General features: G+C 37.0%; 1 protein-coding gene across 1 annotated transcript in view; it reads right to left on the bottom strand.

Moving 5' to 3' along the window:
- Nucleotides 1-12897, bottom strand: part of LOC128991898 (growth factor receptor-bound protein 14-like) — a 194272-nt gene that overhangs the window by 3687 nt on the left and 177688 nt on the right. Inside the window, exons 7-10 of the mRNA XM_054415168.1 lie at nt 5541-5762; nt 4640-4738; nt 1084-1334; nt 246-339 (exon numbers count right to left, since the gene is read on the bottom strand). Coding sequence (XP_054271143.1) covers nt 246-339; nt 1084-1334; nt 4640-4738; nt 5541-5762 — 666 coding nt within the window. The remainder of the gene's footprint in view (nt 1-245; nt 340-1083; nt 1335-4639; nt 4739-5540; nt 5763-12897) is intronic.

The raw sequence follows: 12897 nt of genomic DNA, 5'->3' as shown, positions 1-12897 counted from the left end.
TAGTGCTAGCCACCAGAGACTTTTGCTAGTCACCAGCGACTAGTGCTAGACACCAGCAACTAGTGCTAGACACCACTTAAGTGCACCATTGAAGGATTCCTCTGTACCTTACTTTTCTGTTGCTTTTGTCTTAAATACCGTTGACTATTTCATCAAACTACTGTTAGTAATGCTTTAGACAGTGGTTTACTTAAAGGACAACTCACAATGAAAATAACTTCTTGAACAAAAGAATAGTTACTTACAGGAACTATAATCATGTGAAACACTTTTCCTCCACACTTGAATGTGAGAACAAACTGGCCAGCCGTTGTTCTGCTATCTCTTACTAGGAACACACTGGAACAAACACAAAAAATTATTACTATCTTGATTTCTTTACCAAGCTACGTTTTGGAAAAGATGACAATATGTGACAACTAAGTAGATTTTAATTCACAAAAAGCTGTGTTAACTTTTGGCGCAAATTATACGTATAAAAATGTATGGGAAAAACATATTGGTGGGGAAATGCTTACTTACTGTGCGATACAGCTGCAGCAACATTTCACAAATTTTCAGATCATATAGTTTCGATCAAGATTTATTTTGTTTGCTCAAAATGTTTTGAAATATAACAAGAAAGGACCCCCGGTTAAATAGTTTTTTACAAAAAAATATAATAAAGTTTTAGATAGTAAAATAACAAGTCCAGGGTTTGGGCAGTTCTTAAAAAATGCCAATGTAGTGGATATATACAAAATAAAACAAACATAGTAACAAAAACTTTTTGACACAAACAAAGCATTTTACAAATTAAATTAGGGAATTTTACAAGAAATATCAGATTGTATGGTAACTATGTGTAGTTCAGTCCAGCCGATTCTTGGATTGAAATGGAAGATTTAGGTTAAATAACATTTTGTAAAGTTGGTGTATTTGTTTTAACACATTTCAATGTTTTTAATCTCAAGAACAATGTACTAATATCTAAATTGGTCATAAATGTTAATTTCTAATTTTTGTATGACGGAGTGTAAGCTGCCTTAGTTTAGCAGTCTTCATTATACATTGTTTCATTCACATATCGGATGTCTGACTCACCCGTCCACTGTGCCGTGTTTATTGACCAGTTGGGTGGCTTGGTCCCGCGTCATGCCGGAGTGGAACCACGGCTGTGTGATGTGTACCCCAGACTCTATGCCTTGCGTGACGCCCATCTTGCTGATGTTCCGCAACTTCTTCTTCCACGTGTTGCCCTCGGCCAGTGCGATCGCACGTGCCTCCTTAGGGTCATCTACGATGCGGCCGGTCGAGCCTGTGAAGTCCATGGCCACTCGCGACCGCACACTTTCCTGCAACAAGGTAGGTTGGGTTAGTTTAAAACAAAGTGAGGTGAATTTAACAGAAAACCTTGAAACATATTCTTAAACCATGAAAAAAAAATATATTTAACATTTGGTCAGTTGATGTAATATGTGGTAAAGTAATAGGATAAAAGCTAAATTTATACCATATTGTGTAATCAAACTTGTTGTTAAACCCTTACAGGGTCGTTTGGCCAGTTGCACTGATATTGTGTAAAAACCCTTGGAATTGCTTCAACATCAGCTCTTGTTTCCTACCAGCTAAGTTAAACTTTGGGGCAGAAATTGCTTACTGGAAATAACCATCCAGCAGGCATTACATCTTATGTTTTCTACATTTTTCCTATATTTTGCCAGTGCAGATGGCCTCCTAAGAGTTGGATTGGTTTTTATGTAGGCCAGTATAGATTGTGTCAATCGAAATGTCAAGGATAGGACATGGGATGAGAAAAAGGTTATGAAATAAAAATAAAATTCCAATCAGAATACAAGAGCTCTTTTAGTCCTCAGGTAGGCCTATTTACTTTTCTTAAGATACAGGTTATTATGATAAAAGAGTGTATACAGTTTGAAAGGAAAATCACATTTCAAATAGTGATGATGTCAGGCAAGAGTTCCAGCAGGGAATGATTGTTTAGTAACTACACTGTTTCAATTACTAAATTCAACTTAACTGATAGACTGATAGAAATTATTACCAAAAACTACCTTCATACATGTTTTACTTCACATGTTTCATGTTGTAGATATGACATTGAGTGGTGCAATATTTTAAACTCAAACCCGGGAGTCTAAAAGTCAATTGCGAGTTTAGGAGTCTATTTGTGAATTCTTTTAGAAGCTAGAAATAGTGGCTGACTGACAGATGCTGCATTTGGCAACTAGCCTGCAGTCACGATGCATCTGGCTGCACAAAGCATAACCTCCATCTCATTGTACTAATAACCAATGGAAACCAACTATGGAACTACCTTTGGTAAAAATAATCAAATATTTTGTTCCTAGTTTGATCAACCATTCAATAAGATTTAAATTAATGTTTTGGGTTAAATTATGGTTTGCAGAAAAGTATAGTGGATCCTTATATCAGCTGAGGACATGAATTCTGAGGTGATAAGGTGAAAATATGGCTTAACATAATAGAAAATTAAATGGCCACATGTGCAACCATTAGAGAAGAGAAAACTAAACAACCTCCACAATTTAATACAACACTGACAAACGTACACTGAAAGATACACTGAACTTGTGAAATTAATATGAAACATAAATACGCAAGTGAAACATAAACAGTTTGTTGCGCCTGATGAAGCAGCAGCAAAAGTTAAAATTCCCGGAAATCCAGATAAGATGGTTTCTAAACACAGATGGGGAAGTTCTAGTTTTATGCAGAGTTCTACTGATGAATTACTAAAAATGGTGTAATAATTTTAAATTAAAAAGTTAAGAGTTTAATTTTAGAATATAATTAATAAATTAGAAGTATCTTTACTTCTTCAAAAGACTTTACAACAGAACCGAGATTAAAGTGCATATCATAAGCGAGAATAATCATTTAAACCATGGAAACTTTTATCTGACAAAAGAATGAATAATATTGCCATTAGAACTTCTTTGAAAGCACATTAAAATAATGACAAATTCTGCTACAAGTTGAGTTAATAAATATGGAAAAGTTGATGCATAACTTCTGCTACTGGCACTGCATCAACTTTTGCAGTTTGACTTTCAAAGACGGTTGGCGTTCATCTAGTTCCGTAATTTATAGCCCAGTTTACAAGTTTCTAGTTTTCGCTATATTTAATTTTGTATTCTTTTTTACCTAAATCTGTATCACAACACTTTTTACTTTTTTCCATTACGGTAGCTTTTCTTCAGTTTATTTTTAGTGAAATTGTAATACTGTATATAATTTACTTTGAAGTAAAACCTTTTATTACATGCTTGAATTTTTTCAGTTATTTTGTAAACTAACACATTTGTTATAACTCTAGTACATAACAACTCATTTTCATGATAATGATGCTTTTTAATGATGGATCTGCATGGCACCGTTAAATAAATGCATTCTATCCAACCCTATTATCCAAAAAATTGTAACCTCCAAATCAGTCATCTATTTCCAAGCACCGGCTCATCGGTTGGCAATGTTAGAAAGGAACCACTTGCCAAAAAGTGTACAAGGGCAAGGTCATTTGCAAAAATGCAGCAAACAATGTAACACAGACGGCTGCCAAATGCAAAAACGGGCGTTAATCTACGCTGCCAGCCATCAGAAATATTGCTGTATTTTTGGCAGCTAATGGTCAGATTGCGAAACAAGCCAGATTTTACTGACACTGACGCATGGTGGAGATGAAAACCAAACCTTTATTTTTGGAAAAGATATTGGGAAACATTCGAATGGTGGGTGGATTCTGCCAAAACTAAATGTGTTTGCAGCTGAAATTGTGGGGAAAACTTGTGAAACAGTGAAATATACGGTCGACCGATTTAAAGTTACTCTCTCCAAGTTATATCCAATAGAATTATAATAGATTTATAACACATATTAATACTGCCGATGAAGCAACAAATGCTTTGTAGTGGCAACACGCCACCTCTTGCAACATTGTTTAAACAATCATTGCTTTATTTCCGTCTGGATTGAATCCACCGCACGTGTTCTGGACAATATCTCCTGATCCATTAACGGTTACATGAGTGATTTTTATTTTGGTTAAACGTTCACCTTCCCTATAATACTACACCATCCTTTTACCTACTTTTCTTTAGATTTGTAAGATCTGTATGAGGGATTTACGTATTTTGTATCTATTATTAAATAATAAGATAGCTTGAACGTTTTATCTCAACGTTTTTTGTACTTCCTATTTACACACATAACTTTTTAACATGTACAAATTGAATGAACAGTTTATCACAAAGCAAATTTGAATGTTACAATTTCAATGTAAAAAAATTGGACTACCACAGGGGTGTCATCTAGGATCCACAATCTTTCCTAGATCAATAGGAGGGAAACTGGTGAAAGCTGAGGGGAAAGTTGTGGAAATGGGAGGATGCAGATAGATAACCACAATACACCAGAACTTTCTCTTGGCACCAGAATCCTCTTTGGATCACTCCCTTTTGTATGAATAAATGTTTACCCTAATCAGAACTAAACCGAAAAAAATATTTGTGCTTTTGTTCAACCTTCACTGTGTCTGAATTGTTAACGAACCGAGGTGGTTAAAAATTGGAATCTAAAGGCATGTAGAATCCTTATTCAAGTTAGAAGTTAGACTTACATTAGGAACAGTGTAGCTGCTGTAGTCCCGGGGATTCAGAGTCTCCATCTGTTGCTTGTTCTTGAAAGCACGGTAGTTTTCCCGTAATTGCTTTCCATACTGAAAAATTAAAACAAACACTTGTATTATCTGAATATAATTAATTTATAAACATATCCTAAATTTATTCAGCTACACTTACTTACTGCCATCTGTTTATAGCTTTACAAAACATACTTTTTTTTTTAATACATGAATTGAATTACATAAACAATGGATTCTTTGTGCTACGGCACCTACATTGTGTATTAGTACAATATAGGCTATATACGTGCATTATCTGAGCCTATTGACAGAGGCAAGCCAAATATTGACAGCTGCATTCGCTTTCTCTATTGTACTGTCCTATCTCGCCATCTTATTCCAATATGTACAAGCTGATAGAGCAACTACACCACATATTGTCCATCATTACCCGATTGGTTTTAGAACATATACACGGTTTTAGAACATATAAACGTCTAAAGAGAGTTTAGTATGAAATATCAACAGTGACATTTGTTTTAGATTTACACGCAAGAGATTAATAATGCAAAAGAAAAAGCTGTAGTTAAAAAAAATGTAGAGAAAAGGTTATAAATCAGTATTAACTCCTCAAGACTCACCTTAATTAATAAAATTAAATAATTAATAAAAATTTAAATAACATATGCTTTTTAATTCTCAGTGGTTATATTTATGTGGCTTTTAAGCTTCTTAAGTCCTAGTATAACTAAGGTAAAATGACGGATGAAGACAACCACATTTTTCTTAGGTGTATAACACATTGCTGTCTTCTTTAGCAAAGTTTTTAAGTGTTGACTGATTTTCACACATGTACATAACGTTGTACCTAAGTTTTTTAAAATAGAGCACTACTTACTTTGGCGAGCCGCATTGCTATGAGCCAGCACGTTCGCGCACGCTCGTTCTCGCAGGCAAGACAGCGTAGATCTGCAGGGTCGTCGGAGCCTGGCGCGCGCAGACAGATGCCGAACTCCGTTGGAGCTCTCAGGTGGTTCTTGGCGTTGATGGTGGTGTAGACGTTGTAGTCACTCAGGCGAGCAAACAGCTGCAGGTTTCCTCGCTCACCATCGTCTGGTATCTGAAAAAAAAAAATTTGTTAAAATAGTTCATGTTAGGAAAGCTTTTTCAGCAATAAAGGGACTCCAGAGCTTGGATTCGATTCTATTCACCGCTGACACATATTAGGGTGTACATATTTTAATGGGAAGATAAGTTAATAGTGAGTGTTAAATCAATGAGATGATAGCTTTAATTGATACTGACTAAAACAGCTGCTTCTGTAGCCAGGTTCATTTATTAAACGGCCAATGATCAAGGATAGCTAAGTCCAGTTTCAAGCGCATAGATAGATCTAGATTATTTTCAAGATCAAACCGGCGAATTAATGATTGCCACACAAGCTATATATTCCACTCAAGCTACCTTAGCTCAAGAAAATAATCCTCGTTATGATATTTTTTTTATAGTCTGGGGCAGAAATTCAGCGATTTCCATGTAAAAAGTATATATAAGGTTACAAAATTGAAAAACTATCATTTCCACTTTTTTAAAACTAAATAGTACAGTAATTACGACAGTGATTAATGTAGTTTGTACAACCAGCCAAAAATAATCTATAGGTCGGCCGCTTAGAAAACGACCTCCTCCAGCATTGGTTTAGCATTAGCGCGCAGGTCGTTTTCTAAGCGGCCGACCTACAGCAGTGCAATTTTGTGGATTTGAAAAAAAATCTTCGCTCCAACCTTATCATTAGATTTGATTCCTTAACATACATGGTGAACAATCTAATGGTTTAGATCAGCTGACAGACCAATGTCAAAATCCTATCTCTTGATCAAAGACCTTCAGATAACAAAGCTAACCACTCTGCTATCCAGTATGTTGACAGTCTTGACACCAGGTGTGGACCATTACCATAACTATAACCTCTTGACCTCCAGCCTCCTACACAAATGAGAGCCCTCTACATGCAGTGGGCGTGACCTGTCCCGGATTACGGATGGATGGTATAAAAACGCATCGTTCCACAGCAACTGCCCATTCTAGCTGCTGTACAATCTTAGCGTGGGGGTTTAGTTATTCTCAACTTGACTATTCAATTTTATGGACCTTTGCAATGTGTTCTGTTCTGAGAACTTTTCTCGTGGTTACAATAGCTGTTGTTGTAATATCAAATGATTTATTGTGATAGGGCTGCTACAGTATTTGTGGTGCAGAAGGTTTTAAGCTATACTCTGAATGACGGAACCTGTCTCCTGGCTCCGTTAAGGTGGCTTCCAGATGGAGGAAGGCTCAGGAGACGTTTCATCATGCAGACTTTAGATCTGACGTAAATTAAATTGAAAAGTTTTTGTGAAATTTTGGAACTATTGAAATAAAAAAATTTAAATATTTTTGACATGTTAAACCTCTACTTTTTACTCATCAAATTAATTTTACTGCCTATACGTTGAATTTTAATTTTTCACATTTTCAACAAGATTTTGGGTACATTGAACTATAAACCCCTCTATTTTACTTGTTCAACTATGCAAACCACACACAACATGTGTCCCACTTATAACTGAAACTATAGTCTACATAAACCCGTGTAGTTATTATGTTTCAGTTTACAAGGGACCATAATGTAGATAGATTACCGTGTATGGGCGAGCCATTAGCTTAACACATGCAAGCCACTAGATGACCGGCTATGATAGTGAAGTAATTTACAGCAGTTGTGCATGAAAACTACACATGCACTTTCAGCCCCTCTAATTGAAAAGTTTGAGTCAGGAACGTTTCAAGACTTCTGTTTTCTGGTGGCATCACCGTGTGCTCCCGCTATCTCCACGTTCCGCTATCTCCGAACCCAAATCTGTCCCGCCACCTCCGAATTCTTGAGTGACCCTTATAATCCCGTCACTGCCTTCGTTGTTAACTGTCATTGCATCCACGGCTGCGAAGTCCCGTGGATGGGAGATTTAATCAAAATTTAGCCCGTGGGTTAGGTTAGGTTAGGTCATGTTAGGTTAGGACGGAAAGTCTTAACGCAGGTAGTTACCGAGGATTATAGGGGTCACTCTGAAATTCGGAGGTGGGGGGACACGGAGGTGGCGGGACGCGGAGATAGCGGGAGGTAACCGGCATCACTACCATTGTGGCTCTATCAGGACTATCTTAGATTTCCAAAAAACTAAATCAAAAGTTAAAAATTTACCTCATGGTTTTATCATACGTTGGGTCAGCTGAAGAACTTTACTATTGAATATATGCCTATTTCTTCAAACACTGAGCTAGCTGATACAAGTGAATGAGGGCACTGAATGAAGGAATTGCGAAGTTGCCATTTGTACTAAGTACATAGGAACCAGGGAATATTGGGATTGTAATTGTCATAAGCCAATGAGCTGGTTGATTCACCTAGATGGTACCAACATAAAAACATTTTTACGTTTCGATGCATAGAAGATTTACAGCGTGCTACCTCCAGTTGTATTTCTAATTCACAGAGTACAATAAGAGTTTGCTTTGTTTAATATTGTTGCATGTAATTGACTTTCTTTAAAACTATTTGTAACCATTGATTACACCGGTGAAGAAAAGCATCAGTTAGCACCGGTATGAGAATTGTAATTTAGTTGTCTGTTATGGTTAGAAAGTCATAATAAAGTGATTTTTAAAATTAGTTGTGAAAAAGATAAAATATTGAATAGCCTGTTGTATATCAAAAACTTAAAACATTCAATATTTTGAGTTCAGAAAATTTTTCAAATGGACTCAAAACTGAAAACACGGGGTAGAGTCATTCTTTTCAGCGTATGATAATGTTTTACAAATTTCAGTAGCAAGACTCCCGAGCCTCGGCTTAACATTCGAGTCACAAAACGAGAAACTAACCCCAAGCGCCGTCGGTAATCCCTGTACTTTACTGTTGCCATTAAATTTTATCGCCCATTAGACGTCCGTTGGCCATTACTGGCGTCACGAGAGTCAAAACTGATTAAGCAGCCAAAAATTATGCCCGGAGCCCATCAGTTGAGCTGCGGTCGGGGCAGCGCCGCAATCTGGGGTTAATGGTGCCATAAAAACCCCAATCACAGCTTCGGCCGTCTTGTGTCAGACAAAACAACTACATTTTGTGTATGTTTTTTTAGACAAAAATCTCACTTTATGGGGGAAATCCATGCCTAAGCAACTGTAGAGACAGCTAAAATCATAGCAAAACTTTCTGTGTGGTAACTTTAACACGTACAAGGCGACTAAAAAGACCTCATGATGAATCACTGCTGAACACAATGAAGTAGGAATAATAAGTCAACAAAATAACTGGATGCCCCCAAAAAATCTACATTCTAAATGAATGCGTTATTGTGAAGTACAAAAATGTTAAGGAAATAGCTATGAAGAACTTGGAGTTTACATATACAGTAACAGATTTCAAAATGCAATTTCCAATGCAAGTAGTTTTTCCAAAGCCAAAGTGTACAACATACCGTGTTTATTTGACGAACATTCTGCAGCTAGCTGTATTCCACGGAAACTTTGAAACTTTCAGTCTCCAGTCTAAGTTATATAAATCGCGCCAGCTAGACATATTACACGATTACATTCATCACGGCTTGGCTACGCGTCGACGAATAATTTAAACCTTTTGTCAGGACGAAATGCGTTTGGCTTTCGACCAACGAAACGAATTATTACGCTGGAACTGTTACTTTCGAATGAGAAATAGCTGAAAATATGGAAATACCTAGCTGCAAACTGTGTTTACCAACAGTTTTATTTCTGTGCGTTTGTTTATATGAACGTCCGGTTTTACGGTGTTCTACGGTTGTATTATCGTCGTGGTTATTACAGGCGTTATGCACTAGGTCATTCGTCCTGTTTTATGACTACCAAAGTCGAGTTTGCTTTTATACGGTGACACTGACATAATGTGTTCCCCCTTTGCAAACTATTTAGGGAGCCAAATAAGTGCGCATTTTAACCCAAATATGAGCGAAGGATGAGTGTAGAATATAATGAAGTGAGATGATCTGGATCTGTGTAGCTTTGTTACTGACTACGATCAGCTGTTTCATCAGTCAGGATAATTTTTTTATATCCCAATGATCAGGGACAGCTGGGTCCAGTTTGAAACCATAAAAAGCAGACCTTTCAAACTTTTTCAGGACCAATCTTGAAACCCTTTTAATTGTTAGGAGAGTGTAACCACAGCTACCTAGCCAGTCACGAATCAAAATGAGAGATCACGTAGAATACTGTATAAAAATCATTACCAAGTAGAATTTAGTAAATATATTAATTCAAAAATCATACTTAAAAGTAAAGTTCATTAAATTAATAGAAATCAGGGGTTAAAACAAATGACACAATTAGCTTATGTCAATCCGAAACAAGTTTCGATCTTGCCGGAAACTATAAACTGCATAGTGCAAGCGGACGGCGGACCAGTTGTAGCGAATGGAAAGTAGCCGGTGATCGCTGTGACCTGGAAACTCGGGCGAAATTGAACTTTTTCAGGGAGGGGAACCCATAACTAACAAATTACGAAGTGGATGCGGGCACAGAACTGGTTGTGGCCGTGATGGCTAATCGCGAACCGGTTCCCCCTCCCCACCCCTGTACTGGTCAGGTGATTCCTTCTTTGTTACCCCCTCCACTGCTGTGACCTCGCTGCGGCGCTACTCTACTACGCTGCCACTAGGTCGCCCAGCCAACTATCGTGCTTTCGAATCAAAACTATCGTATCAAATGTAAAAAAATAAAGTACTTATTTGTAAATTATCGTATAAAATGCGAATATCGTAGTTTGTGTCGAATTACTGTACTAAAATAGAGTGCAATGATACTGTACTCATCGATGTATAATAACTCTTATACAGTAATACATTAGGGAGTTACTTTATACATCGATGACTGTACTAAGCTGTCACTATAGTCCGTCCGTTTGGCTATGATACCACAGAAAACGTACTATACGTTTTCTGTGATGATACCCAGCGGATTTTCCAAGAAGGTTCCTAATCCGCTGGGTATAATAGCCAAACGGACGGACTATAGGTCGTACAACATTGTACCATAGATGAAGTAGGAGTATGGTATAGACATGTCTACTCCTTTAACTATGATCGTACTTTCATGTATTGTATTATTTTGAAAATGTTGTTTACCACTTTGACTCGTTCAATGTTTTAAAGATTACACATCCACCGATGCATAATTATTATCCCCAGAAAAGGGTAACTCTTGCTCAAAAATTCCTATCCAGCTACAAGAATCTCTTTTCAATCAAATCCCAACGTTTTAGAGAGCAAAATTAGATCCATCCACTTTCAGTAGGTATTTATTCAAGGGATTAACCTAGATAGTTCACGTACAAACACACACCTCATAAAAAATAATTGTATTTATTCACGTTGTATCCGAACGCTTTGTGTCGTGATTGTGGCGGAGCAGCGCTATGATTGACACAATCTAACTCGGTCCACGAGTACAACGTGAAGGTTTTTTAGTTCCACTTTCAGGTCATGAACTCTAGGTGCCTTGCTTTCTACAATGGACCAAGTCGACACTAATATTTCCATACAGTTTGTTGATCGGAAGCAAATTTAAATAGATAATTGTGTAAGCATTTACGAATCGCACGAAAAATATATTAGGGGGGGGGACTATAATTATACTATGAATTTTCCAATTATTTTACGCTGATTTCCCAAATCTATGCTGTAAGGATTTTCCAACTACATTACTCAAATTTCCCAATTATATATTAGGGATTTCCAAAAACTAATAGTAAGGGTATATGACTGTTTGTAAGGGTATATGACCTTTTAAGTCGATAGTTACAAACTTTTCAACATTTCCAACGCATGCCTTAAAATAGCCAAAAATCCTCAAATACACTTTTGGGGGGGGCTCACCCCTACCCCCCCCCCCCCTTGAGCACCTGCATTTACGTCGTGTTTGGAGAGTCCTGTATTGTAAATGCATTATTGAATCATTTAATATAATTCTGAAGTTGTCAGATTTTACTAATACTCTTAAAAGAAAATTGTTGTTTTCAGTAAGTATTTAAACCTTACTAAATTCATCGTGTAGGGTATGTTAGATAAGGTCAAAATTAACAACGGCTTATTATGCGTACGATACGGGCTTATTGAAGTACCCATTTATTTTAAATATTTTACCTGACATGAGGGTGGGTATGATTGAAATGCACTGTTGAAAACTTAAAAAAATAGGTACATCAACAACAAATTGGTAGAGGACATCGTATACACGTTTAGTTCTAAAAATGGCTTGAATGCCACAGCCTCTCCTATCGGATTCTGAAGGACTAATCCCAGACCTAATCCAAGACAGATGGTCAGTCCATTCACAAAAAGACGGGCACATGTGGAAGGGAAATGCTCAAATACTACTAGATTGGTGGGCTTGTGTCGAAACTATACAGTATTCCAAAACCCACTCCCCACTTTCAATAGTATCGGTAAACAAATTTTTGTTACTTCGAATAGTCTTTTTTAAATAATATTCACAGTATTAATACAATTTTTTTGCATGTTTAGTCAGTTTTTATCAAAAAGTTAAGTCTAGAAAGCTTTCGCCAGGGAAATCTCCCATTTCATGCCCTGAATGTGGCAACGCTGTTTCGAGGTTGGCAACGCTGTTCCGGTCACGGTCCAGCGGCTTCTGTCTGCATCCTCACTGAATAAACATGGCGGAAGATGATTGGCTGCGACCGGAAACTGTTAACGGTGGATATCGGACAAATGTGGTGGCTACTGGACATACACATGTATTGCAACGATTAGGCCACTGTCTGAAACCCATCTAGCAAAACCCCAGAAAAAACAATACCCCAATCCTAATGAACAACGTCCGAACTCGCAACATTCTATGTTAACACAATTTCGGTTATATATCGATGCTCTCAATTCGCGATTAGATGGGTCCTTATGGAGAAGTTATTCCTTATTTAGTGCTACACTCATTCGAATGAATATATCGATCGATATATCGATTAATTCATTCGATATATCAAGTTTGGTTAGTTAGGTTAACCTAACCCAACTAACCGAATGAAATAATCGATATATCGAATAATCTATATATCGATATTTTCATTCGAATGAGTGTATGACGTAAAAGTGCAGCCTAATTTACATTAGAGCCGTGAATTCGTTTTATACAATTTACCGTTTATGAAGCAAAAGAACACTACAAAA

Source organism: Macrosteles quadrilineatus, unplaced genomic scaffold (genome assembly GCF_028750875.1).
Source record: "Macrosteles quadrilineatus isolate MER2022 unplaced genomic scaffold, UCM_ALF_1.0 Scaffold_4__1_contigs__length_99947679, whole genome shotgun sequence".
Lineage (NCBI taxonomy): Eukaryota > Metazoa > Arthropoda > Insecta > Hemiptera > Cicadellidae > Macrosteles > Macrosteles quadrilineatus.
This window is presented reverse-complemented; position numbering and strand designations above follow the sequence as displayed.